Source organism: Pongo pygmaeus, chromosome 2, assembly GCF_028885625.2.
Source record: "Pongo pygmaeus isolate AG05252 chromosome 2, NHGRI_mPonPyg2-v2.0_pri, whole genome shotgun sequence".
Classification (NCBI taxonomy): Eukaryota; Metazoa; Chordata; class Mammalia; order Primates; family Hominidae; genus Pongo; species Pongo pygmaeus.
Window position 1 is genome coordinate 157,903,878 of NC_085930.1, and position 27,052 is coordinate 157,930,929.

Here is a 27,052-nt window from a genome sequence, read left to right on the forward strand (position 1 = left end):
TTCACCTACAACATTTATCCCATTTACAAGTACTCAATTCTTTCATTTTTAACAGTTTAGATGACTTCTGAAAACTGAGATATTAGTCACAGCTAATCATCATTTAAAGTTATTTCCTTGTTAGCCTTTGTTTTGTTTTATTTTATTTTATTTATTTTATTTTTTTTGAGACAGAGTCTTGCTCTGTCACCCAGGCTGGAGTGCAGTGGCACAATCTCAGCTCATTGCAATCTCCGCCTCCTGGGTTCAAGTGATTCTCCTGTCTCAGCCTCCCGAGTAGCTGGGATTACAGGTGTGCGCCACCATGCCCAGCTAATTTTTATATTTTTAGTAGAGACAGGGTTTCACCATGTTGACCAGGCTGGTGTCGAACTCCTGACCTCAGATAATCCATCCTCCTCAGCCTCCCAAAGTGCCGGAATTACAGTCTTGAGCCACCGCACACGGCCTGTTTTATTTTATTTTATCTTTTTACAGCCGTGAACACCAGGTACTCACCTACATAAGAACTTTAAATACATAGGTATTTTTGCCAGTAACTCAGAAGATTCAGCTAACAACATTAGTCTCATTTGTCAAGGCATACAAACCAAGATCATTTTGTTTTGGCTGGGTTTATAGTTTTATAACTGTCTATGCCAAAGCCTAATACCTCAAAATAACTAGCAGAGACAAATACAAAATTCAGACATAAATGTATGCTGACAATTCTGAAGGATTTCTATTTTTATATTATCAATAATTTTAAAGCCAGCTTGTTTATTAAAGGTTTACGTAAGTCATGTGAACTTGAAAAATACTTTGGGCTTAATTTATTAAGTGCTCTTTTATTTATAAGCCAATTTAGTAGACACAACATACAATAAATGTACATACATAAACACATCTAGACATGAATACACACACATAAGCAAAGATCCAATAGCTTTTACCTCAGAACTCTAGCCATGAGATAGCAATGCAAACTCACCAGTTTACATGGCTATGCTTTGTTTCTCTCAATAGGTAATCCAGTGTATTAGTCCGTTTTCATGCTGCTGATAAGGTTTAACTGTAAGTCCAATTAAACCCCTTTTTCTTCCCATCCAAGTCTCGGATGGGAAGAAAAAGAGGTTTAATTGGACTTATAGTTTCACATGGTTGGGGAGGCCTCACAATCATGGCGGGAGGCGAAAAGCACTTCTTACATGGCAGCAGCAAGAGAAAATGAGGCAGATGCAAAAATGGAAAGCCCCGATAAAACCATCAGACCTCATGAGACTTATTCACTATCATGAGCACAGTATGAGGGAAACTGCCCCCATGATTCAAATTATCTCCCACCGGGTCCCTTACACAACATGTGGGAATTATGGGAGTAAAATTCAAGATGAGATTTGGGTGGGGACACAGCCAAGCCATGTCATCCAGTGAACGCTGTGAACCAAAATTTTGGGTAAAGCAGTTTCCATGGCAGTTTGATTTTTAAAGGCCGAACCTCCCAGACTCCAAGGAACACTGAGGCCAAACAGCAGCACCACAGGAGAACACCACATACTAACCAGGCCAGACCCAGCTTAGAACAGCAGCACAAAAACCTGAATACATGGAACTCCATTTCACTTGCCCATTCAACAGCAAACTCCAGATTCCAAACAATATTGGGGCCAAACAATATTATAAAAGGATATTAGTTTAGCAAATTCAAATTTCCCATGACTATATTGACACACACACAAAAGAATCACCAAAACACAATCCAACTGCTGCAGCCACAAACTAGCTCCAACAGTGTCCTCTCAATAGGTTGGGTTTGGTCAACCTGCAAATAAAAATTCCTTTGGAATTTCTCAAATTAAGAGGAGCCAGTCCCTCTGTCTGACATCCACAAAAGACACTCACACAACAATTGTGACATACACACAACAATTACAAACAAGCCTGGACGCACACACAACAATTACAAACAAGCCCCCAAGAGGGTCCAAACTGAAACAAGGTGCTTCACTCTCTTACTCAATTGGGCTTCTTCATCCTGCAAATGGAAATTCCTTTAAAAATTTCCCAAATTGAGAGGAGCAGATCCTGCTGTCTGGGCCCACAAAGGACACTCACCTATTCATATGCATATGTCAAATTTCAAAGGCTGTTCTTTGTAGGCAATCAGGCACATACTTGGGGCTGGCAGCCACAAGGCCATAGACAGACCAGAACCTAACCTCCAGCCAAAATTGGGCGGTCAGCTGATTAGGACGTTTTCCAAGACTTCCTGGCCCCATAGCAGCTGAGCAATGCATTCCAGGTCAGGGAATGAAATCTGTTATTGAACAGGGGTTCAATCTAGGTCCTGATGCTCACCACACAGAAAGCCAGTCACTGAGATGATTATTGCCAAGGTGAATCCAAGAAGGCTTTCCCAAGGAAGAAAGCTTTCAGCAGTCACTGTCCAGGGAGATGGGAGATCAGTCTCAAATCTATATTCCTGACCCACTAAAATTAGGGCTTTATATAGCAGGGAAGAAATGTAACAATGTGTTGGAAAACAGAAACTAGGGAGGGATAATGAAACAAAATGAGGGGTCTGGAATCTAATTGCCTGCATGTGGTGATCTGGTGAGTTTCAGTTCTTTGATACTTTTTAAATGGCCTGGAGATCTTCTTGGGAGGAAGGAACTCAAACAAACGAAATATAACTTTCAAGTTTTAAGACCAGAGGGTCAGTTTCTATGTTTATCCAAAAGAACTATCTATGGCAGAAGTCCCCAGCCCTGGAGTGGCAGGCTGGTACTGGTCCACAGCCTCTTAGGAATTGGGCCTGTGCACAGCAGGAGGTGAGCTGCAGGCAAGTGAGCATTATTACCACCTGAGCTCCGCCTCCTGTCAGATCTGTGGCAGCATTGGATTCTCATAGGAGCCCGATCCCTATTGTGAACTGTGCATGTGAGGGATCTAGGTTGCGTGCTCCTTATGAGAATGTAACTAATGCCTGATGATCTGAGGTGGAACAGTTTCATCCCAAAACCATGCCCCTCCCCAGCCTCCTGCCCTAGTCTGTGGAAAAACTGTCTTCCACGAAACCGGTCCCTGGTGCCAAAAAGGTTGGAGACCACTGGTCTATGGGACTACTGGATCAGTTTTAATATCCCCCTCTCATCCCACCTCCATTTGCTCTCCCAATTTGTGTCCCTTCTTTTCTTACCTTCTTTGTGCCATTCCTTAGGCTTTTCCACTTAGAATTTGTGCTTTTACAAGAAACATAAAACTATCATTAGCACCCATTGTGGGTATTTTTAGACCTCCTTAAAATATTTCTGGAATTAAACCACTTAAATAACTGTTCTTTTTTTTTTTGTTTTTTTTTTTTTTTTTTTTGAAACAGAGTCTCACTCTGTTGCCCAGGCTGGAGTGCAGTGGCATGATCTCGGCTCACTGCAACCTCCACCGCCTCCTGGGCTCAAGTGATCCTCCCACCTCAGCTTCCCGAGTAGCTGGCACTGCTGGTACACACCACCACACCTGGCTAATTTTTTGTATGTTTAAAAGAGACAGGGTTTCACTATATTGGCCAGGCTGGTCTCGAACTCCTGACTTCAAGTGATCCACCTGCCTCGGCCTCCCAAAATGCTGGGATTACAGGCGTGATCCACCGTGCCTGGCCTAAATAACAAATATTTTGAATAGAAGATCACTGTAATTAGTATTTCACTGTAATAAGTTTTCATATCTTTTGGCTAAAGGAAGTTGTGAGGTGTTTTTTGGAATTTAAATCTAAAATTCTTTCTACTTGCCTTCCAATTCAAAATTTATTCAACTCTTAAAATGAACCTTAAATAATACTGTAATTTATTACCTGAAGCTGGAGGTGGGAAAACCCAAGAATACCAGCTAAAGGAGGAACTAATAAAAAATGAGGCCTATACTTGGCCTATCTAAAAAAGATTAAGCCAGAGGCATGATAAATGGTTAAAGTAAGACCCTCTAGGACTTAGCAAAATTAGGGAGTTCTTTTCTCTCCGGGCTAGACCACCCTTACATTTTTTTCCACCAAGACTATTTTACTGCAATATCTAAGATAGTACTGAATATTTTGTATTCAATTTTTCATTTAGTTATTTGAAAAGTATTTATTGGTCAGCTCCTATGTGACAGAGCCTTTTCTACTAAACACTGGAGTTACGGAGGTGACAAGTAGCTGACAATCTAGCTTATTTGGGTAGGTCTTAGTACTGTTTATGAACCAGACTGATTCAGTTCCAGGCTGTCATTGGAAAATAGATTGGACTACCCCATTGAGAGTCACCAGGAAGAATACTTCAGAAGAATAAATGTTGTGGAGCTATAAGGTTCTCTCAAGGGTTAGTTGCATAGGAGAGTTCTGCTGAGTGGTAGCCTCCTGTCCTCCATTGCCCAATGCACCTCTATCTGTCTTTCCCCCTGACACCCCTGATACTTGTAAGGAAACACCTTGGACCTCCAAGATATCTCTGGGAACGTACTCCAGTAACAAAGACCTTTTCTATTTAGAAAGGTTTCCTCCATGTGTGGATATTCCTCAGGGACCCAAAGCCTCATACAATCCCCAGAGAAAACCATTCCTGAGATTTATTGTGCTATAGGTCCCCCTAGAATTACCACATACCTAGGAGCTGGCCCAGAAGGAGTTGTGTTACTGAAGACTTAAGTTGCTTCTAAAAGGAAGGTCACCTCTCCTCTGCTCCATTTGGGGTCTCCTCTATACTCTTCTCCACTTCTGATTGTACTAAAACCATTAGTACAGTTGTGCGAATTATTAGTTCTTTCCTGGAGGTACTTCCCCATCACCCAGAAAGGAGAGAGCCTGGTTTTTACTTCTCTCTCCCTGTGGGGATCCCAGGGAGATCCGGGACATTTAACCTTCTACCAAGGACGTGTGCTACAGACCCCATGGAGCCTCTCATCAGCTTGGCCAACAAGAATCTGGCATTTACTGGGGAAGAAACCTACCTTCCTTTGCTCAGCTTGGTATTGGTTATGGCCTACTTCTGCCTCTGGGTCAGCCCCAGAAGAAAACAGGTTTTTGGTTTCTCTGCCATTTCCCAGTCCACCCTTCAGCAACATGAGTATATATGTTGACAGTTCTATGGTCAGAAGGGGGCTGTGAATGCTTGTTAATTTTTACACCATAATCTCCATTTCGACAAATGTTCCCAAAGTTCCATGTTTGCATTTTTAAAGGCTGGAAGATATATTTATTTCAACCCTTCTTTTCACTTGCCTTTGTACAGTCATCCTGGGTTCCTCTTTTCTAAGTGGGCATCTCTTCTACAGATGCCATTATCAATAAACACACTAGGATTCCTTTAGTACTTAAGGGTCATGCTTAAATTCCACACACTCTTAACAATTGACTGGTCCATTTCTAAGCAGTTGCCTTTTAGAAATTAAGCCAAAAGAGGCTAAGCAGCTTGCACAAGAGCTCACCATGAAGAGGAACAGACCCTGGGGTGTATAAAGGGAGGACTGAGGGGGCAAGGACCTAGTCTGTCATTCCAAGTCTAACACAACTTCTGCATTTATGTCTATCAGTGCATTGCATATTATGTGTGTTCACATGCAAATGTTGTGCAAATGCCTGGAATTCTCCTTCAGTTTATTTATTCGAATGAGATAGTTTATAAATAAGGGCATCCTGTGTAAGAAAAATGGGCAACACGTGTGTGAATTTCTCTATCCAATGAGTGGCACCCACCCTACCCCCAGGGAGGCCCAAAGTAATCTACCATCCCCCACCCAATCAATGACCATTTTTTTCTCCCGCCTGTCTCCTAAATACATCTCATTGCCATAATATCGTCTCCTCTCCGTCTCCACTGGTTCTAATCTAGCCAAGATCACCATCATTTCTTCCCATGAATTCCTGGCCCCAATGTCAGTCGTTCCAATCTACCCTCCACAATGGAAATGGATTGTTTTAAAATCCAATTTTGAGTAGGTAAGACCTCTGCCTAGAGTTCTAATGTCTCCATACTGTCCTAGGCACACAGTCCAAGTTGCTCAACCTGGCTTTGGGTGGTCCTTCTCCCTATTCCCACCTCTCTCCCCGTTATCCCTTTACGCTCCCCACCAAAGGTTTAAGTTCTGTTAACTACTCTCTGGTCCGTGGGCCTGTGATACCTCTCCCAGAGACCTTGGGCCTGCTTGTACGCCTTGCCAGCTTCCAGCTTACAGGTGCCCCAGATTTCTGCTCGAACTTCAGTGCCTCTGGGCAACTTTCCCATCCACGCGCTTCTGCCCAAGGCAGCAATTTTAACATATGATGTTTTGTTGGTTTGCTTGTTAGCCCTTTCCAGATTGTGAGCTCTGGATACACTAAGTCCTATGCCACAGTAAAGTCTTAACGACCCTCGACAGAGAGGCAAACAGAAGGGTAACAGTTGCACTCACCCCACCCCTGGTGGCACCAGGTCAGCCTCGGCGGATGGCCACATGTGCCCACTTGGCACAAGATCAGGCCCCAGCCTTGAGCGCAGTGCAGACGCCGAGCAGGTCATGTGCATCTGGATCACAAAAACTATATCCAGGGAGCTTCCGAAATGCAGCCTCTTCATTCGGGACTACACTTCCCTGAAAGCTCCACAGGGCTTTGCACTGGGTTTCAAAGCTTTTCTTTCATCCAGACTACAGAGGCCAGGATTAATCCATATCTTTCCCTTTGCTGAGGGAACCAAGGCAGCCCCTGGCTTTCTCCTGGCGAAGGTGTCTGCGAAGCCTCTCTTAGACTTGACAGTTTGGCACCTCATGGTGTCAATAAAAGTTCCAAGAAATTGAGACTTTGGATGGAGTGGAAAGGGTAGGACTCTCCACTGCTGCCACTGGATTCTCCTGTGTCAAGCAGAGGCAGGTGAATAGAAAGGGATAGCAGACCCTATCTATCCTCCAGGTCTTTTCCTGCTCACACTGGCTTGAAAGGTCTGTTGTTCTTTAGGAGTCCCAGTGCCCTGGGATCCACACCTTAGGCACCTGCTACACAAAATAAGGTAGGAGCAGTGCAGCCACTGGCTGTTCTCTGTCTCTAGAGCGAACACCTATATGGGGCCCCAGCCTTCCCTTTTCTCTTGCTCCTCAAATTCCACTCAGTTCCTGCTTCAGGAACTATTTGCCCCAGTCTAGGTTCAAAGATCCCTTCCTGCCAGCCTGAATCTTCAACCTCTGCCCTCCAACTCTGATATCCTAGCTTCTTTCAGACTACTTTTCCTTTGGACTCTGGGGTCATCCATTGTTACTTCATACTGAGAATGTCACACCTCTGGTGTCCCATTAGTGTTGGTGCTACAAGTCAGCCAGGGGCTTTCAGAAGCCTAACTGGAAAGCATAGTTCTGTACTTGGGTCTCAGTTTCCCTACTTGGTATGAAGGCCCTTGGATTCAAGACAGAGAGAAAGAATGTGGAGATAAATGGTCTTGGCAATTACCTTCATTGGGCCTTAGTCCTCTGATTTGTTAAATGGGAACCATTATCCTTAACCAGAAAAATCAGTCTATATTTTGTCCCCATCCATCAGATTTTCCTACCTAACAATGCAACTTTTTCCTTCTACCAGGTGGGAAATGAAAATCCTGGGGTAGAGAGGAGAGGGACCACCATTACTATCAAGATACTCTGGCTAAGGTTAGTCATGTAGCTATGTTTGGCAGTTGCAGGTATCAACCAGGGTCATGCTTGGGAGCTAGAAAAAAAAACCCTGGAAGCTATTAGTGAATGGTGGTGTTCCTTATAACGGGAAGACGTGACGATGAGGCCACTCTGGGGGAGGATGCCCTTGAGAGGAAGTGGAGGTAGGTGGACCAGTCAGGTTCCAGTTCCACAGCTATCAATTACTCTCTGGGTCTCCGTCTCCCCTTCTGTATAATATGCGTATGTAGGGGAGGGGTGTGTTGGGGAGGGGAGTGGTCATTGGCACATTTTTCCTGGGTTAAGAGTGGTCCTACACCAAGAAAATTAGATTATTCGTTTAGGTTCTCATCAGACCGCCAGATGTCGCTATTGACTAACAGTATTCGTCTGAAGAGCCATTTAGTCTGTTTAGAACTTGACATACTTACATAATTTGATACACATTAGTTAGAAAAGTGAAACAGCATCTTAGAGTAAGGGCTTCGATTTATTCAGTGCTCTAAGCACAGAAAAAAGGGGTCTATAAACTCAGTGGTTCCTAAACTTTGTTGCAAATTGGAATCTCTAAAAAATACTGACTTCTGTGTCTACAAATTCTGAGAGGGGTTCTGTGTTAAGGATGCAATGAAAGATAGTGGTAGGAAAGCTTGGCTGGAGGTTGGAGAGAGACACAGGCCAGATAATGCAGGGTCTCACAGGTCAACCTAAGAAATTTTACCTGTAAACTCAGTATCATGGGAAGCCATTGGGATGTTCTGAATAGGCAAGTGGCACTATCTCTTTCTCCCGCTCTCTCACATTTTAAATTCTTGAACAAATATTTATTAAGTATCTACTATGTAGTTAGGTACATATAGTGAGCTTTACCTTTAAGTAGCAGTATAATTTGGAATAATTTTCTTAGTCATATGTCTTACGGTCTTTTAAAAAAAATCCACGTATTTTAAGTATATAACTTTATCCTTATAGATATATGCATGTAATGTTCAACATATGCATATACCTATAAACCCATCACCGAAATCAAGATACTGAACATATCCATCACTCCCAAAAGTTTATTTGTGTTCTTTTGTAATCTCTCCCCCTCTCTCACACCCCTGCCCCCCATTTGGACCCAGGCAAACTACTGCTTTCCGTTACGATAGATTAGTTTATATTTTCTAGAATTTCATATAAATGGAATTATATGGGATGAACTATTTTTTGTCTGGCTTCTTTCACTCAGCATAATTATTTTGGGATCCATTCATGTTGTTGTGTATATCAATAGTTCATTCCTTTTTATTGCTGAGTAGTATTTCATCGTATGGATAAAACACAATTTGTTTATCCATTCATCTGTTGATGAACATTTTGGTTGTTTCCAGTTTTTTACTATTACACATAAAGCTCCTATGAATATGTGTTCACAAGTCTTCTTAAAGACAAATGCTTTTATTTTTCTTGGGTAAATACCTAGGAGATGGAATGGTTGGATCATGTGGTAGGTGTATGGCATATGTTTAATGTTGTAATAAACTACCGAATGGTTTTTACAAGTTGTTGTACCTTTTGGATACCTACCAGCAGTGTATGAGAGCTCCAGTTGCTCCCCATACTCATCTACACTTATGATAGTCAGTACTTTTCATTGTAGTCATTGTAAGTTTGTAGTGGTTTCTAATGGTTGTGTTGACTTGCATTTCTTAAATAATTAATTACGCTGAGCATCCATCCTTTCATGTACTGATTTGCCACTATGTATCTTCTTTAGTGAAATATCTGTTCAAATCCTTTGCCCATTTAAAATTTTTTTTTCCATTGTAGTGTTTAAAGACAATTCTATATATTTCTGGAAACAAGCAAATATTTTCTTCTGGTCTTGTCTTTTCATTCCCTTAGCAGTGTCTTTCAAGAAGCAGAAATATTCAATTTTAATGAAATCCAATACATATTATCCTATATGTATATATATGTATTTTTTTTTGGAGACGGAGTCTCGCTCTGTCACCCAGGTTGGAGTGCAGTGGCACGATCTCGGCTCACTGCAACCTTCACTTCCCAGGTTCAGGCAATTCTCATGCCTCAGCCTCCCGAATAGCTGGCATTACAGGCACATACCGCCACGCCTGGGTAATTTTTTGTATTTTAGTAGAGACGAGGTTTCACCATGTTGCCCATACTGGTCTTGGAACTCCTGAGCTCAGGCAATCCGCCTGCCTCGGCCTCCCAAAATGCTAGGATTACAGGCATGAGCCACCGCTCCCGGCCTATAATATTTATCAATTTTTTTCTTCTCTGCATTGTATTTTTGGTGTTGTATCTAAGAAATTTTTGTCTTACTCAAAGTCACAAAGATTTTCTTTTATGTTTTCTTCTAAGAAGTTTTAGGTTTTACATTGTCTACTACCTATTTTGAATTAATCTTTATATGGTGCAAAGTTTCAAAGTTTACTTTTTGCATATTGATTTTTAATTGTTTTCATGAACTACTTGTTGAAAAGACTATCCTTATTATACTGAATTGCCTTTGTACCTTTGTCAAAAATAATGTCAATATATTTTTTATTAAATATAGTGAATTATATTGATTGATTTTTTCAGATGTTAAGCTAACCTTGCATTTCTGGGATAAACTCTTCTTTGTTAATATATTATTCTTCCTATATATTGTTAGATTCAATTTGATAACATTTATTTAGAATTTTTGCATCTGTTGAGGTACACTGGTTTATAGTTCTCTTTTCTTGTGATGATTTTGTTTGGCTTAGTCATCAGAGTAATGCTGGCCTCACAGAATAAGTTGGGAAGTATTTTCTTTTTTAACATTTCCTGAAAGATTCTGTAGAATTGGTATTTTTTTCTTCCTTAAATATTTGGTAAATGGATAAATGAAATCATCTGTAGGTATTAGTTTTCTTTTTGAGAAGGTTCTTAGCTACAAATACAATTTCTTAAATAGATACAGCTATTCAGATTATTTCTTTTTGAGTGAGCTTTGGTAGCTTGTGCTTTCAAGAGTTTTTGTCCATTTCATCTACTTTGTTCACTATATTAGCATAAAATTATTTATAATATTCCCTTATTATTGTTTTAATATCTGAAGAATCTTTAATGATGTCACCCTTCTCATTCCTGATACTTGTGATATGTATTTTTATTCTCTCTTTTTTTTCCTGATAATTCTGGCTAGAGTTGTATCAATTTTATTGATCTTTTCAAAGAAACAGCTTTTGGTTTTATTGATTTTATCCAATGTTTTTCTGTATTTGGTTTCGCTGAACTCTGCTCTGAACTTTATTTCCTTTCTTTTGATTACATTGGGTTTAATTTAGTCTTCTTTATTCTAGTTTCTTTTTTTAAAATTTTTTCTTTTTAAAATCATCTTCCCCCATTCTGAGATCAGTTTCTTAAGGCAGAAGCTGAGGTAATTAATTTGAAGTAGTTCATCTTTTCTAACGTAGGTATTATGCTTTTTTGTTTTCATTTTCATTCAGTTCAAAATATTTTCTAATTTTCCATTTGGTTAATTCTTTGACCTATGGCTTCTTTAGAAGTATGCTATTTAGTTCTTACATATTTGGAGATTTTCCAGACATCTTTCTGTCATTAATTTGTAATTTAATTCATCATAGCCATATTCCTCAAATTGCATTGGTCTGGCCGGGCACGGTGGCTTATGCCTGTAATCCCAGCACTTTGGGAGGCCGAGGCAGGCGGATCACCTGAGGTCAGGAGTTCAAGACCAGCCTGACCAACATAGAGAAACCCTGTCTCTACTAAAAATACAAAACAGGGTGTGGTGGCGCATGCCTGTAATCCCAGCTACTCGAGAGCCTGAGGCAGGAGAATTGCTTGAATCCGGGAGACGGAGGTTGCGGTGAGCCAAGATTGTGCCATGGCACTCCAGCCTGGACAACAAGAGCGAAACTCTGTGTCAAAAAAAAAAAAAAAAAAAATTGCATTGGTCTGATGTTTTCCTCATTATTAAATTCAGTTTATGCAATTTTAATAAAAGTATCTCAGAAATGATGCTGTATTCTTATTGCTTCCCATCACATGATACACAATTTCAATTTTTCCTATTGACTAATTCTGATTTTCTCCTTTTGGTAATTATACTGTCCTTTCCTTCGCCGGCAGTGAGAAACTTGCCTCCCACTCTTCTTAATATACTGTATTTACTGAACAGATCAACCCTCCATGCCAGGCTGCCCCTCTCACATGAACACCCTCCTCACCCTGCGCTGGCTCTGACATTCCATCCTGGGCCACTCCTTCCCCCTGCAGGGACACTCTCTGCACCCTGCTCAGGCTCTAACACCTCAAACCAGCCCACCCCATGTGTGGATGCCCTCCTCGTCCTGCATGAGTGCTCTCCTCACTAATCAGGCTCTGACACACCATGGCAATGCCCTCTTCACCCATTATGGACTCTGACTCCCCACACTAGGCCATACCACCCCATCATGGATGCCCTTTTCATTACATTTGGCTCTACCTCTTCACTTGCATGGCTTCCTCCTTCCCCCACTATGGTGATCTTACTTTACTCCACCTAATAGTTTTAAGATGAATTTTTTGGGTGATAGAGAAAAGAAGGAGAGGGAAGAGAAGGTGCAGTACTTTTTAAAAAGGTCTCTGGCTGTTCTATGGAGAACAGACTAGAGTGGGGCAAAGAGTACAGCAGAGAAACCAGTTAGAAGGCATTTGCTTAGGTAAGAAATGATGGTGACAGGGACTGGGATGGTAGTGGTGATATGGTGAAAAGTGGTCAGATTCTAAAGGCAGAACAGACAGGACTTGCTGATGGATTGGATGTAGGGTGTGAGAGAAAAAGATGGGTCAGCCTGGCGTGGTGGCTCACGCCTGTAATCCCAGCACTTTGGGAGGCTGAGGTGGGCGGATCACCTGAGGTCAGGACCATGGCCAACATGATGAAACCCTGTCTCTACTAAAAATACAAAAATTAGCTGGGCGTGATGGCAGGTGCCTGTAATCTCAGCTACTTGAGAGGCTGAGGCAGGAGAATCGCTTGAACCCGGGAGGCGGAGGTTGCAGTGAACCGAGATCGCACCATTGCACTCCAGCCTGGGGGACAAGAGTAGGACTTCGTCTCAAAAAAAAAAAAAAAAAAAAAGCAAAGAAACAGGAAAAGATGGGCCAACGATATTTCTGGGCTTTTGGCCTAAATGACTGGTGCTAGTTACCTAGTTAGGGAAGATAAGAGGTGGATGCAGGGCATGAAGAAATCAGAAGTTTAGTTTTGGACATCTTAAGTCTGAAAATGACTATTAGAGAATAGAGATGTTAAATTGGTGACATAGTTTGGATCTGTGCACCCACCTAAATCTCATCTTGAATTGCAATCTCCAATATTAGAGGTGGAGTCTGGTAGGAGATGATTGGACCACAGGGATGGATTTCTCATGCATGGTTTAGTACCCTCCCCTTGATACTGTCCTTGTGATAGGGAGTGACTTCTTGAGAGATCTGGCTGTTTAAAAGTGTGTGGCACCTCTCTCCTCTTTTCTGCTTAGGCCATGTGATGTGCCTGCTCCCCCTTCACCTTCTACCATGATTGTAAGTTTCTTGAGACTTCCCCAGAAGCTGAGCAGATGCCAGCATCATGCTTCCTACGCAGCCTGCAAAACCGTGAGCCAATTAAACTTATTTTCTTTATAAATTGCCCAGTCTTGGGTGTTTCTGTATAGCAATGTGAGAACAGCCTAACACAATTAGATATTCCAGGTCAGAGCTCAAGGAAGCTGAGAGCTAGAGATATAAATTCAGGGGTTCTTAGTATTTAGATAATTTTTAAAGTGATGGGATTGGTTGATTTTACTGAAAGAGTGAGTATAGATGGAGAGAACATGTTCATCTAATTTTAGAGTTCAGAGAAAGCAAGGATAGGATCCAGTAAAGGAGACAGAGGAGGAAAATCCGAAGTGGACTATCAGAAGCCCAGTGAAGAGAATGATTTAAGAAGAGAGAGTGATACAATGCTGCTGACAGGTCAAGATGAGAGCATTAGTTTTGGCAATGTGGGAGATCTTAAAGGCAAGGATACCCTCTAAATGCAGCAAGTCAGGAAAACTACAGAAGTAGCCTGCCTGTGCCACTTTGGCAAAGAAAACTAGGGAAGAGAGGGGAGAGAAGAGGAGGCTAGGGAAGAGAGAAGGAAGGCCATTTGGAGCTGTTGTTTCCACCTCCTTATACCCCACCAACTGCCCTATCTGAAGGCTGAGGGCTGGACACCTCAGTGCTGGCGCTTGATTTCCCCAAGTGCCTTGGGCTTCTCTGACAGTAGTGATGGTGTTGTTTAGAGATGCAGAAACCACTTCATCCATTGCTCTGAGAGAGCCATGTTCTATTCTTCAGGAAGCATGCTTACAACACCAACCTAATTTTTAAAAAATCTTTCAGAGGCCCCTTTTTTAAGAAACAAAAATAATGGAGCCTATTTTTGTAGGCTGTCTCTACTAAATAGGTCAGCTACCTTTTGGTAGCTGATAGTGGTCAGCAAATAGTGGTCAGCTACCTTTTGGGAATTCCTATACACTTTCCTTGTTTGATTTTTGTGACTTTTCCAGAAAGAACTTTGAGGAAATATAGAAATAAAAAATGAGAAGTAAATGGCATTTTGTGAGTGACCTTCTCAACACATTCTCTAAGACCAATGCAGATATCCCGAGGTACCTCACAGATGGGATAGGGAATCAGTGCTCCAGAGATCCAGAATCCTTCTTTTCCAGGCTGGCTGAGTAGAGCTCTTTGTCCATGTTGTTGCAGAACCATTTTTGTAGCCATCCCCAGTGGTGTTGTCACCTAGAATAAACTTGGGGGAACATTTTACCCACATAGTACACTAAATCTCCCCAGCAAATATAGCTTAAAGAAGTTCTAGGGCCAGGTGCAGTGGCTCATGCCTGTAATCCTAGCACTTTGGGAGGCTGAGGTGAGAGTATCACTTGAGTCCAGGAGTTCAAGATCAGCCTGGGCAATATAGTGAGACCCTATCTCTACAAAAATTTTAAAAATTAGCCAGGCATGATGGTATGTGCCTACAGTTCCTGCTAATCTGGAGGCTGGGATGGGAGGATTGCTTGAGCCCAGGTGGTCAAGGCTACAGTGAGCCATGATCACACCGCTGCACTCCAGCCTGAGTGACAGAGCAAAACCCCATCTCTTTAAATAAGAAAAAAAAAGAAAGAAAGAGAGAGAAAGGAGGGAAGGAAGGAAGGAAGGAAGTTCTCAAGATAACCCTTTTCAATAGAGTGCTACCCTAAGTGCATGTGCTATGGACTAAATTGTGTCTTCCCCCCAAATTCATATGTTGAAGCTGTAACCTCCAATACCTCAGAGTGTGACTGTATATAGAGATAGGGCCTTTAAGAAATAATTAAGGTTAAATAAGATCATAAGGTTGGGTCCTAATCTAATATGGCTGGTATCTTTATAAGACGAGGGAGAGACACCAGGGATGCAGGCACACAGAGGAAAGACCATAAGAGCACATAATAAAAAGGTAGTCATCTTCAAGCCAAGGAGAAGGGCTTCAGGAGAAACCATACCTGCTGAACATCTTATCTTGGACTTCTAGCCTCTAGCTAGCCTCCAGACCTGTGAAAATGAAATGTCTATTGTGTAAGCCACCCAGTCTGTGGTATTCTGTTATGGCAGCCCTTGCAAACAAATAGAACCTCCCACAAGGAATTGATGGTGTGCCACTGCTGCCCCTGCATTCATAACAGGAATACAAGTGGGCAGCTCCCGCTCACAGCTCCTGACAAATGTGGAAACCAGACACATGTCCCACCTTCCCTTGGGTAGCATGTCTCTTCCCAAAGAATCTTAGATGAGTCAGGTGTAGTGACTACAGTAAGGAAGAAGACACTATCTCTAGGAAGGAATGGGGTTCCAGGTTTTGAGCAAATCTCACTTCTTTCTCCAAAAGAGACATTCTTTTTATGCAGGTGAAATTACACTAAAGTTAATAACAGTCTTCATTAGGAGAAAATTGAATTAGGATAATTAAGTCTCGAAGGAGAAAACTAAGCCAAAAAGAATAATATGGCAGATATTTGTGGAAAGGAATCTTTTTTACTATTGATTTTGATATTTGCTCTCAAGTGTTGTATCTAGAACAAATAATTTGTGGACTATTAGTCTGGTTGTTTTCCATAGGAGCCTTCTGTGATTTTTTGCAGCCCTAGTTCCTGACCTGAGCTACCTCCATGTCTACTTCTCTGACTCACTGAGTTTGACAAACCTGTTGTTTCCCATTACTTAGAGGTACTTTATTCATCTGAAGGGCCTAGGAAAGGGAGGCAAGTTTAACTTCAATCCAATTGCATCTAATTTACAAATTCTGAACTGGAAACTGACTGAAGAAAATGTTGCGCTTTCATTTATGTCCCTGTGTGCCTAAATAAAACAGCATCCCTCAATCCATGCTAACACATATATTTTCTAGGTGAACTGGACAAAGTTATACTACTTGTTTTATCTAAATCTGATTTTTTTAGAAAAGGGCAAGTGTTGCGATCGTGAACTCCACGTTGAGATGTCAGGAATAGATCATTTACTGCATAGTTTTAGGAGCACTGGACTGAAAGCCAGGGGATTTCCCTCCTAGTTCTTCTATCCTCTGGGGTTCAAACCAGTCTTTTGTCAAATGCCTACAAGATGAAGTTCATGGATTCTTTCATTCAACAAATATCTTTTTGCCAAGCACGTTCAAGGCGTTGCTCTTTCCAGCTAAACTATTCTAGAATTTCCATTATTTTAAAGCAACTCTTCAGAGTGTTTAGCCCCGAGTTGCACCCCATTTCAGTTTTTGCAACCCCATCCTCCAGAAGCTCAGGGACTATGAAGAGACATGAATAACGCTCCTCAAAGTAAGTACAAAATGTTACAAGATAGATGATGAATTGTCAGAACGTACTCAAAAGCCAAAACATCCCGCCTGGCCCGAAGCAGTAAAAGACGAAAGGCAGGGACCCAGCGGTCCCCGCACCCACCAGCCACTGAGCGTAGAGCGGTGGCAAGCTCTGGGCAGCTGAGTAGGAGGCGCAGAGACCGAAAGCCCTGCAGCGCGAGAGCGCGGCCTGCCCGGGCTGGCGTGACCGCTTTCCCGGCGCCTGCCACGCCCCGCGGCGGCCTCTTTAAGTAGCGGAGCCGCGGGCGGGGCCGGCTGGCGTTCACGTGACCCGGCGTCACTGGCTTGCTCGCGGAAGTGGTCCTACCTTAGCGGTCAGCGCGGGGTCTCCCGGGGCCCTGCAGGGCGGGCAGGCTGTGCTATCCCGCAGCCGGACGTCGGGATGGTGCAGCTGTACAACCTGCACCCGTTCGGGTCGCAGCAGGTGGTGCCCTGCAAGCTGGAGCCGGACCGGTTCTGCGGCGGGGGGCGTGACGCGCTTTTCGTGGCGGCGGGCTGCAAGGTGGAGGCGTTCGCGGTGGCCGGCCAGGAGCTGTGCCAGCCACGGTGCGCCTTCTCCACGCTGGGCCGGGTGTTGCGCCTGGCCTACAGCGAGGCTGGTGAGTAATCTGGAGAGCCAGGGGCCGCCTGGGGCCCAGCTTGAGGCCTCCTAGCTAGCAGACCGAGCGTCTGGGCTGCAGCTCTAGCTGGGGATGGGACTTCTTGCTTCCCGGAATTTGCCAGATGGTTTCCCTGGGTCTGGCCGCTGATTGCTTGAAGTCGCATTGAGCTATGCGGTTGTCGGGGCAAGCATAGGTATGAGCTTGCTTCTGTCGGGGCGGAGGACGCTGACATCTCTTCGTCTTGGTTTTCTTCAGAAAGGCCTCTGGCTGGATTCCACTCATCTCGGATACTTAAGCAAACAACAACAAAAAACTCTTTAGTGCATTAGATTTCACAGACTTACCAAAAAAACAAGTAGGAATAAGGAGACTAGTACGGTATCCTGGAACCTCCAAGTACTCCCAGCTTTAACAATTATTCCACCTCTTGGCATTTCTTTCACATCTGTACCTCCATCCACTTCCGGTCGGTTTTTGAAAGCTCACATTATGTGTTGATTTTTAAATGTGTGTAAGTGGAACTCAGGTCTTAGACTGCCCCCCTCTCTTCTCTTAAACAGCTGTGGCCGGGCGCAGTGGCTCACGCCTGTAATCCCAACACTTTGGGAGGCTGAGGCGGGCGGATCACGAGGTCAGGAGTTTGAGACCAGCCTGGTCAATTTAGTGAAACCCCGTCTGTAATGAAAATACAAAAATTAGCCGGACGTGGTGGTGGGCCCCTGTAGTCCCAGCTACTTGGGAGGCTGAGGCAGGAGAATCTCTTGAACCGGGGAGGCAGAGGTTGCAGTGAGTGGAGATTGCCCCGTTGCATTCCAGTTTAGGCGACAGAGTGAGACTCCGTCTCAAAACAAACCAAAACAAAACAGTTGTAAGAGCAGCCGTTACTCTTTCCCACCAGAAATGTGAAGCAATACCAAGGAAATACTGTGTGGGTGAATCGTATTTTAGAAAAATCCAACATTTAAAACTAGATCCCTTTTAGATTACAGAATAATTTACCATAGAATTCCTTTAATACACTTACCTTCGAATCATACTTTACAAGATGGGTGTGAAGTTCAGTATTTACGGTGCAAAAGCTGGTGGCTATGGTATTAATGAAGTGGAGAACTTGAACCTGGAAGATTGGAGATCTCTCTCTAATCCCTAACCCGCAGCTGGTTCGGTGTGAGTTTATAGAAACCTTAGGGTCTGAGTTTATGTTTAAAAAAAAAAAAAAAAGTTGAATAAATACATCAGTGATATCCGGACCCTGGGATTTTGTGGCTCAATTAAAAACTATGGGGTTACCATACATAGCATCTGACTGCTTATTTTGTCAAGTAAAGACATATACAGGCATACCTTGTTTTTTTTGCATTTCACTTTGTTGTACTTTGCAGATACTACGTGGTTTTTTTTTTCCCCAGTTGAAAGTTTGTGGCAACCCTGTGTGGAGCAAATCTACCAGTTCCATTTTTCACACTGCATGTGCTCACTACATGTCTCGAGTCAGATTTTGATAATTCTTGGCACTATTTCAAACTTTATCGTAATTATTATATCTGTTATGGTGATCAGCGATCTTTGATGTTACTATTGTAATAGTTTTGGGGTGCCATGAACTGTGCCCATGTGAGATGGTGAACTTAATTGATATGTGTTGTATGTGTTCTGATTACTGCTCTGATCGTCTCTGCCTCCTCGGGCTGTCCTAGTCCCTGAGACACAACAATATTGAAATCAGGCCAATTAATAACCCTACAATGTCTTCTAAGTGTTCAAGTGACACTTGGATGTCTCTCACTTTAAAAGCTAGAAATGATTAAGCTTAGTGAGGAAGGCAGGCATGTCAGAAGCTGAGATAGGCTGCACGGTAGGCCTCTTGGACCACTTAGCCAAGTTGTGACTGCAAAGGAAAAGTTCTTGAAATTAAAAGTGTTACTCCAGTGAACACAAATGATTAGAAAGCCTTATTGCTGATGGGAAAAAAACTTTGCTCTAGGTAGAAGATCAAGCCAGCCAAAATACTCCCTTAAGCCCAGGCTTAATACAGAGCAAGGCCTTCTGTTCAATTCTGTGAATGCTGAGAGAGGTGAGGAAGCAGCAGAAGAAAAGTTTAAAGCTAGCAGAGTTTAGCTCATGAGGTTTAAGGGAAGAAGCTGTCTCCATAATATAAAAGTGCAAGGTGAAGCAGCAAGTGATGATGTAGAATCTGCAGCAAGTTATCTGTAAGTCCAGAAGATACAGCTAAGATGAGTTTGTGGAGGCAGCTGTGCTAAACAACAGATTTTTTCAGTGTAGACAAAACAGTCTTAAATTGGAAGAAGATGCCGTCTAGGACTTTCTTGGCTGAGAGGAGAAGATAATGCCTGGCTTCAAAGAACAGGCTGACCCTTGTTAGGGGGTGATGCAGCTGGTGACTAAATTGAGGCCAGTTCTCATTTACCATTCTGAAAATCATAGGGCCCTTTTAAAAATTATGCTAAATCTACTCTGCCTGTGCTTTAGAAATGAAAAAAGCCTGGGTGACAGCACAGTTGTTACAACATTGTTTACTGAATATTTTAAGCCCACCATTTTGATCTGCTCAGAAAAGAATATTCTTTTCAAAAGATTACTGCACATTGACAATGCACCTAGTCCCTCAAGACCTCTGATGGAGATGTAGAAGGAGATTGATGTTGTTTTTATGCCTGCTAACACAGCATTCATTCTGCAGCCCATGGATCAAGTAGTAATTTTGACTTTCAAGTCTCATTATTAAAGAAATACATTTGGTAAGGCTATAACTGCCACATATAGTGATTCTTCTGATGGATCTGGACAAAATAAATTGAAAATCATCTGGAAAGAATTCACCCTTTCTAGATGCCATTAAAAACATTCAGGGTTCATGGAAGGAGATCAGATACCAACATTAACAGGAGTTTGGAACTAGTTGATTCCAACCCTCATGGATGACTTTGAGGGGTTCAAGACAGGTGGATGAAATAACAGTAGATGTAGTGGAAATAGCAAGAAAGCTAGAATTAGAAGTGGAGCCTGAAGATGTGTTGGAATTCTTGCAATCTTATGATCAAACTTGAATGGATGAGGAGTTGCTTCTCATGGATGAACAAAGAAAGTGGTTTCTTGAGATGGAATCTGTTTCTATTGAAGATGCTGTGAACATTGTTGAAACGACAACGAAGATTTAGAATATTCCATAAACTTGGTTGATAAAGCAGTGACAAGATTTGAAAAGATTAACTCCAATTTTGAAGTTCTGCTGTGGGTAAAATGCTATCAAATAGCTTTGCATGCTCCAGAGAAATCTTTTGTGAAAGGAAGAGTCAATTGATGGAGCAAACTTAATTGTTTTATTTTTTTTTTTTATTTTATTTTTTTGAGACAGAGCTTCACTCTTGTTGCCCAGGCTGGAGTGCAATGGCGTGATCTCGGCTTACCACAACCTCCACCTCCCAGGTTTAAGCAATTCCCAGCCTCACCCTCCCGAGTAGCTGGGATTACAGGCATGCGCCACCACTTGTGGCGAATTTTGTATTTTTAGTAGACATGGGGTTTCTCCATGGTTGGTCAGGCTGGTCTCAAACTCCCGACTTCAGGTGATCCACTCGCCTTGGCTTCCCAAAGTGCTGGCATTACAGGTGTGAGCCACTGCGCCCAGCCCATTGTTGTCTTATTTTAAGGATTTGCCATAGCCACCCCAGCCTCTGGTGACCACCACCCTGATCAGTCAGCAGCCATCAGCATCGGGGCAAGACCCTTCACCAGCGAAAAGATATGTCTCGTTAAAGGCTTGGATGATCGTTAGCATTTTTTTTTTAGCAATGAAGTATTTTTAGTTAAGGTATGTACATTGCTTTGTTTTTTGGTTTTTTTGTTGTTGTTGTTGTTGTTGTGTTCTAGGTATAATGCAATTTCACACCTAATAGACTATAATCTAGTACAAACATAACTTTTTTATGCACTGGGAAACCAAAACATTTATGTGACTCTTTTTATTGCATTATTTGCTTTATTGCAGTGGTCTGGAAGCAATCCTCCAATATCTCTGGGATATGCCTGTGTTTTTTTAAAAAAAATGAAAAGCCTTACTATTTACTGTCATTATTTATAAAAGAAAAAACACTTAGCATCAAACATTGGATATCTTTAGCTTTGTGAACAATTTACTCTGCTGTCATTGGTTTTTTTGTTTTTGTTTTTGTTTTTGCCTAATGACAACATCAGCGGGGGCCTGCACTGGGCCGCGGACCTGTTTGAAAACCTCTCATTAACTCTTGAAGTTCCCTTTCAGCAGGAATATTCCATTTTGGTATTTCTCATAAAATCTGTCTTTAATGGTCATACCTGTTACAATATTGGTAGTTTTCTCTACGTCACTCCTTTTAAGGCATAAGAGTTCTGACTTTCAAGAGTTCTATTGAGTAACAAACTCACCACTTTCAACTTTTATATGTGTGTGTGTGCGAGAGAGAGAAAGACAGGGACAGACAGGCATACGTACAGACAGATAATATGTTTACATGATTTACTTCATTCTTCCAAGTGGATGTTTATTTTAGAATTTGGAGTGGCAGGTATTATGTATACTTCTAGCTTTCTTACCTGTCGGATCCTTAGATGGCCACTACCTATGCATACGAATCACTTGGGGAGTTTTTAAAAATCTCTATGCCTGGGCCAAACCCTCAGAGATACAGTAGTAGTTTCCCTGGAGTGAGGCCAGCATTGGGGTGAGTCAGATATTTAATCAGGATTGAGAACCACTGACCTAGAGCAGTACTGGCTGTAGGAGGCCATGAGTAGCATTGTAACCTCATTAACGAGGCCTTGAACAATAAAGATGTTTTTATAATCCAGTTGGCTGCCTTAAAGCAGGTTCAAGAGTCATGTGGGATGGAATTAGCATCACGGGTCATGTAGCTCAAGGGTAAGTTTCAGTCCACAGCTTGAACTTCAACCCCTGGGTACAGGTCCTATTAATCCACCCATAAATGAACATAAGTAGGGCTGACTCTGGCTATGATGGTATCCAGATAACTTGTTTTCCACTTCACAGCTTTTCCCTTTTGGCCCCTTCCTTCCATTCACAATAACTGGGACATGAGGCTTCCGGCTCAATGCCCAGTGTTTTTCTCTGTAGCAAGTCTCCTCATCAAAAATGGAAAGAATCTTACATCAGCCATCTATATTTACTAAAAATGCTTTTCAGGTCTCTACCCAAGCAGAAAACATTTTCAGGTTAAAAAAATCTCAAATTAGCTGAAAGTTTTTAAAATAAAATTTGGGGGTATTAGGGAGAACGTAGGTAGAAATTTTGAAGGATGGGGGCCTCTGACATCGTCATCAGTAAGGGAAAATAAATTTAGGCTTTGTGTATGATACGGTTTGTCTGTGTCCTCACCTAAAATCTCATCTTGAATTGTAATCCCCATAACCCCCACGTTTCAAGGGCGGGACCAGGTGGAGGTAATTGGATCATGGGGGCAGTTTCCCCTATGCTGTTCTCATGATAGTGAGTGAGCTCTCGAGATCTGATGGTTTTTAAGTGTCTGGCATTTCCCCTACCCACACTTATTTTCTGTCCTGCCGCCCTGTGAAGAGGTGCCTTCCACCATGATTATAAGTTTTCTGAGGTCCCCCCAGCCATGCGGAACTGTGAGTCAATTAAACCTTTTTTCTTTATTACCCAGTCTCAGGTATTTGCTTGTGGCAGTAATGTGAAAATGGACTAATACAGTGTGTAAAGCAAAGAAGAGGGGAGACCTGAGAACTCCCCCCTCCTGAAAGAGAAAGACCTGGTGGCGAGGATCGAGTGCTGTGTGGGGACCTTTGGTGGTAGACACTTGTTTATGGGGTGTCTAGGGGTGGTGGGGCATGGAGGACGCAGACCACAAGGCTGTAATTGCCTGGCCATTAGCACAAGTGTGCTAAACCAGCCCCAGCCCATCTACCCCTCCCACAAGCCCTACTTTCTCTCAGTTTTCCTGAAGTCATAAAACATATTTAGATGCCTTATAAATTATTTCTGCCTTGTGATTCAATTTTGTCATAGGAGTACAACCTTTGATCTGGTATTACTGGTAGCCATGTTTGTGATCTTGCTACATAAAAGGGAAAGTTTACTTATTTTTAAAAATCAGTAACTCTAAGCTCAAGAGTAAAAATGAGAATGATTTTTCAATGTACTTAATAAAGACAAGCTGAGCCTGGGCTACATAGTGAAACCCTGTTTCTACGTATATGTGTGTGTGTGTGTGTGTGTGTATACACACACATTATATATATTATATGTAAATACACATATACATATATATATACACACACACAAATTAGCCAAGTGTGGTGGCTCACACCTGTAGTTCCAGCTACTTGAGAGGCTGAGGTGGAAGGATCATTTGAGTCCAGGAGATGGAGGTTGCAGTGAGCCAAGACAACTTGGGCAACAGAGCAAGACACTTAAATTTTAAAAAGGTAAAATGAGGCACTGCACACATAAAGCTTAAAAAATTTAGTTCCCTTCTGTTGTAAAGGGTTATAGCCTCCACAGACTCCTGTAGACTTGTATTTCCTTTCTATCGGTTGGGGAAACAGCATTATTGGGCAAAGAACATAAACTTTTGAGCTAACCAGATCTAGGTTTGAGTCCCAGTTTCCTAATTTGTTCGTTGTGTTGCCTTGGACAAGTTACTTTGCTTGTCTGTGCTTCAGATTCCTGATGTATAAAATGAGGAGGGAGGTTTATATCTTGAAGGGCTGTTGTGAGAATTAATTGAAGGAACTCTAAAGCTCTGATCATAAGGATTGTCAGGTAGGCACATTTAGCAAGTGCTGGATCATCATTTAAAGACCAGGTCATTAATCTGAAAGCACACAACACAACATGGACACTATCTACAATTTGCATACTATAAACATTAGTTAATATATGAATTTTATAGATGAAATGAGCATGTATTTATAGGTATATGAATAAAAAGGTTTTATTGTAATTAAATATTCTTAGTTTTAAAATTTATTTACTAAATTGAGTATGATACCAAAAGTATAGGCAACAGAATCAAAATAGATAAACTGGACTTTATCAAAATTAATGACTGTTGTATATCAAATGACTCATCAACAGATTGAAAAGACAACATGGAATGGGAGAAAATATTTCCAAATCATATATCTCATAAGGGATTAATATCTAGAATATATACAATAAAGAACTCTTACAACTCAACAACAACCAAAAAAACTTGATTAAAAAATGGGCTAAGGACTTGAATAGACATTTCTCCAAAGAAGAAAATACATAAACGGCAAAAAACATAAGAAAAGATGCTCAACATCACTGATAATTAGGGAAATGCAAATCCAAACCACAGTGAGATAGCACCTCACACCCATTAGGATGCCTGTTATTTAAAAAACAGAAATTAACATGTGTTGGGGAGAATGTGGAGAAATTGGAACCCTTATACGTTGTTGGTAGGAATGTAAAATGACACAGCCTATGTGGAAAACAATATGGCAGTTTCTCAAAACATTAAACATAGAATTACCATATGATCCAGCAATTCCACTTCTGGGTGTATACCCAAAATAATTGAAAGCAGGGACTTGAATGTATACATGCACACCAATGTTTGTAGCAAAATTATTCACAAGAGCCAAAAGGTGGAAACAGTCCAAGGATCCATTGACAAGTAAACGAGTAAATAAAATATATTGTATGAACATACAATAGAGTATTATTTGGCCTTAATGAAATTCTGATGCATGCCACAACCTGGATAAATCTTGGAGAAGTTATGCTAAGTGATACAAGCCTGATACAAAAGGAAAAATACTATATGGTTCAATTTACATGAGGTACCTAGAGTAGTCAGATTCATAGAGATAGTATAATGGTGGTCTCGCCCTGGGGAGAGGGAGGAATAGGGAATTATTGTTTAATCAGTGCAGAGTTTTTTAGTAGATGAAAAAGTTAGTTATAGAGATGGATGGTAGTGATGGTTGCATAGCAATGAGAAGATACCAGTGCCACTGATCTGTAGACTTAAAAATGGTGAAAATGTACATTTTATGTTGTGTATATTGCACTACAATAAAAAAAATTATTTACTGGGGGAATTTTAGGAAGATGGAGGCCTCAACTTCATCCCAACTCTGTCCAAACTGCTTCCCCAGAAAAGTGAACAAACTTAGGGCACCTGCAGGTTCTCTAGGCATTCTACAATCTCCAGGGAAAGAACAGGTTCAGACTCCATCTCTGTGGCATAAAAAGAACCATCATCAGGAGAAAGCTTGCTACCTGTAGAAGGCAGGATCATTTTGGAGGAGGGAGCCTGGTCAGCCCAGTGAATGTCTGCAGAAAGGGGCAGCACCTGCTTGCTTGCCTCATAAGTACATGGGAAGTCAATGTACTTATGATGTACAATGCTGTACAATGGCAGCATTTCAATTTCAATTCATTGGAAAAGGGCCAGTTTGCATAACAGTGTTAATATAATAGAGTCTACATTTGGAAGAAGTGGAATTAGATCCTCTGACTTATCTCCTTCTTTACCCACAAAATTCTAAAGATTAAAAATGTATATTTTCTAAACCTCCACTAAAATAGAAGAAAATATAGGAGCATATTTATGTAATTTGGAGAACATGGATGGGAACTCAGAAGGCAAAGAGGAAAAGATACATATATTATACTCTAAATAAAAAGGGTATGGTAAAAGATGCCATCAGCAAAGTCAAAATCAGAAAACAGACTCTAAAACCATTTACTATTTATAGACGACAAAAGATTTATATCCCTTTTAAGTAGAGAGCTACAGTGTCATGATAAGAAAAACAAATGAACAACTTAATAAAAATTGGACATCATGCAGAAGAGAAACTATACATGGCTGATAAACATAGGAAAAGATGGCCAGCTTTTTAAAAAGGTCTAGGAAATGTAAATTATAATAGCCATGAGAGTCCATGTTTCTCTCATTGTGTAGAGTCAGCGCTAGTGAGGATGTGGGGAAACAGGTGTGTTTAAGCTGTGCTGCTGGTAACATGAATTTCTATTATCTAATTGATAGTAATTGGGCAATATTGAAATTTAAAATGCTCATGCCCAACATATCTCACTTTTGGGAATCTGTACCGTTAAAATAAATCCCCCAGTAAATAAATATATAGATATAAGCCTATGTATTACTATGAAGCATAGTGGCAAAAAACCTTGGAAATATATTTGAATGCTTATCAGTAAGGGAATTATTGAATAAATTATGCATATGTATGTACATACGGGATGTTGAACATATTGAAAAGGATGTTAGATATCCATGTATCAGCCTGGAGGGAGAGATTTATTAATAATTTTAAAAAGTTGCAGATTGTTAAATATATTTAATATGATTACATTTTAGTTTTTGTTTGTTTTTAAAAAAGACAAAATATCGCTCTGTGATCTCTGTTTATATGAGAGAAAGGTGTTGAAAGGCACATACCAGGCTGTGTGTTAACATTGGGTCCTCAAAGGGGAGATCATTATGCTTTTCATTTTGCATCTCTTTACCACTTTACCATTTTGACTTCCCACAACCAATATGTGTTTATAAGTTAAAACTTACACAATCAACAATTTAGAGAAAATTAACTTGGATTTGTATTTTCTTTGCTATTTCCAACTTTATCCTGTTTCTCAGACTTGTGACTTGTGGGAAGGAGAGGGTTTGAAGTATAAGTTCTGCTAATCTGAGAATTCCTTAATGTATACCTAATTTTGGTGTCACCCTAGTAGTGAATTCTGTGTCAGTAGAGCTTTGTTAGAACTGCAGATTTAGAGCTACAGTAATAACTTAATTTTACATTTTATTCTTTATATGAACTTTCTGTATGTTACGTGGACAATTAATAGGTTGTCTTA

General features: G+C 41.3%; 1 protein-coding gene across 6 annotated transcripts in view; it reads left to right on the forward strand.

The window, feature by feature from the left end:
- Positions 1 to 16,690: 16,690 nt before the first annotated feature.
- Positions 16,691 to 27,052, forward strand: part of HPS3 (HPS3 biogenesis of lysosomal organelles complex 2 subunit 1) — a 41,658-nt gene continuing 31,296 nt past the window's right edge. For 4 of the 6 annotated variants that reach the window (XR_008501539.2, XR_008501536.2, XR_008501538.2 and 1 more), the window contains exon 1: positions 16,842 to 17,154. Coding sequence is in view for 2 of the 6 variants with exons in the window: in XM_054481111.2 (XP_054337086.1) it covers positions 16,938 to 17,154 (217 nt within the window). In the remaining 4 variants the exon portion in view is untranslated. Of the gene's footprint in view, positions 17,155 to 27,052 lie in introns of all 6 variants that reach the window. The other 2 variants (XM_054481111.2, XM_063662332.1) reach the window with 2 other exon arrangements.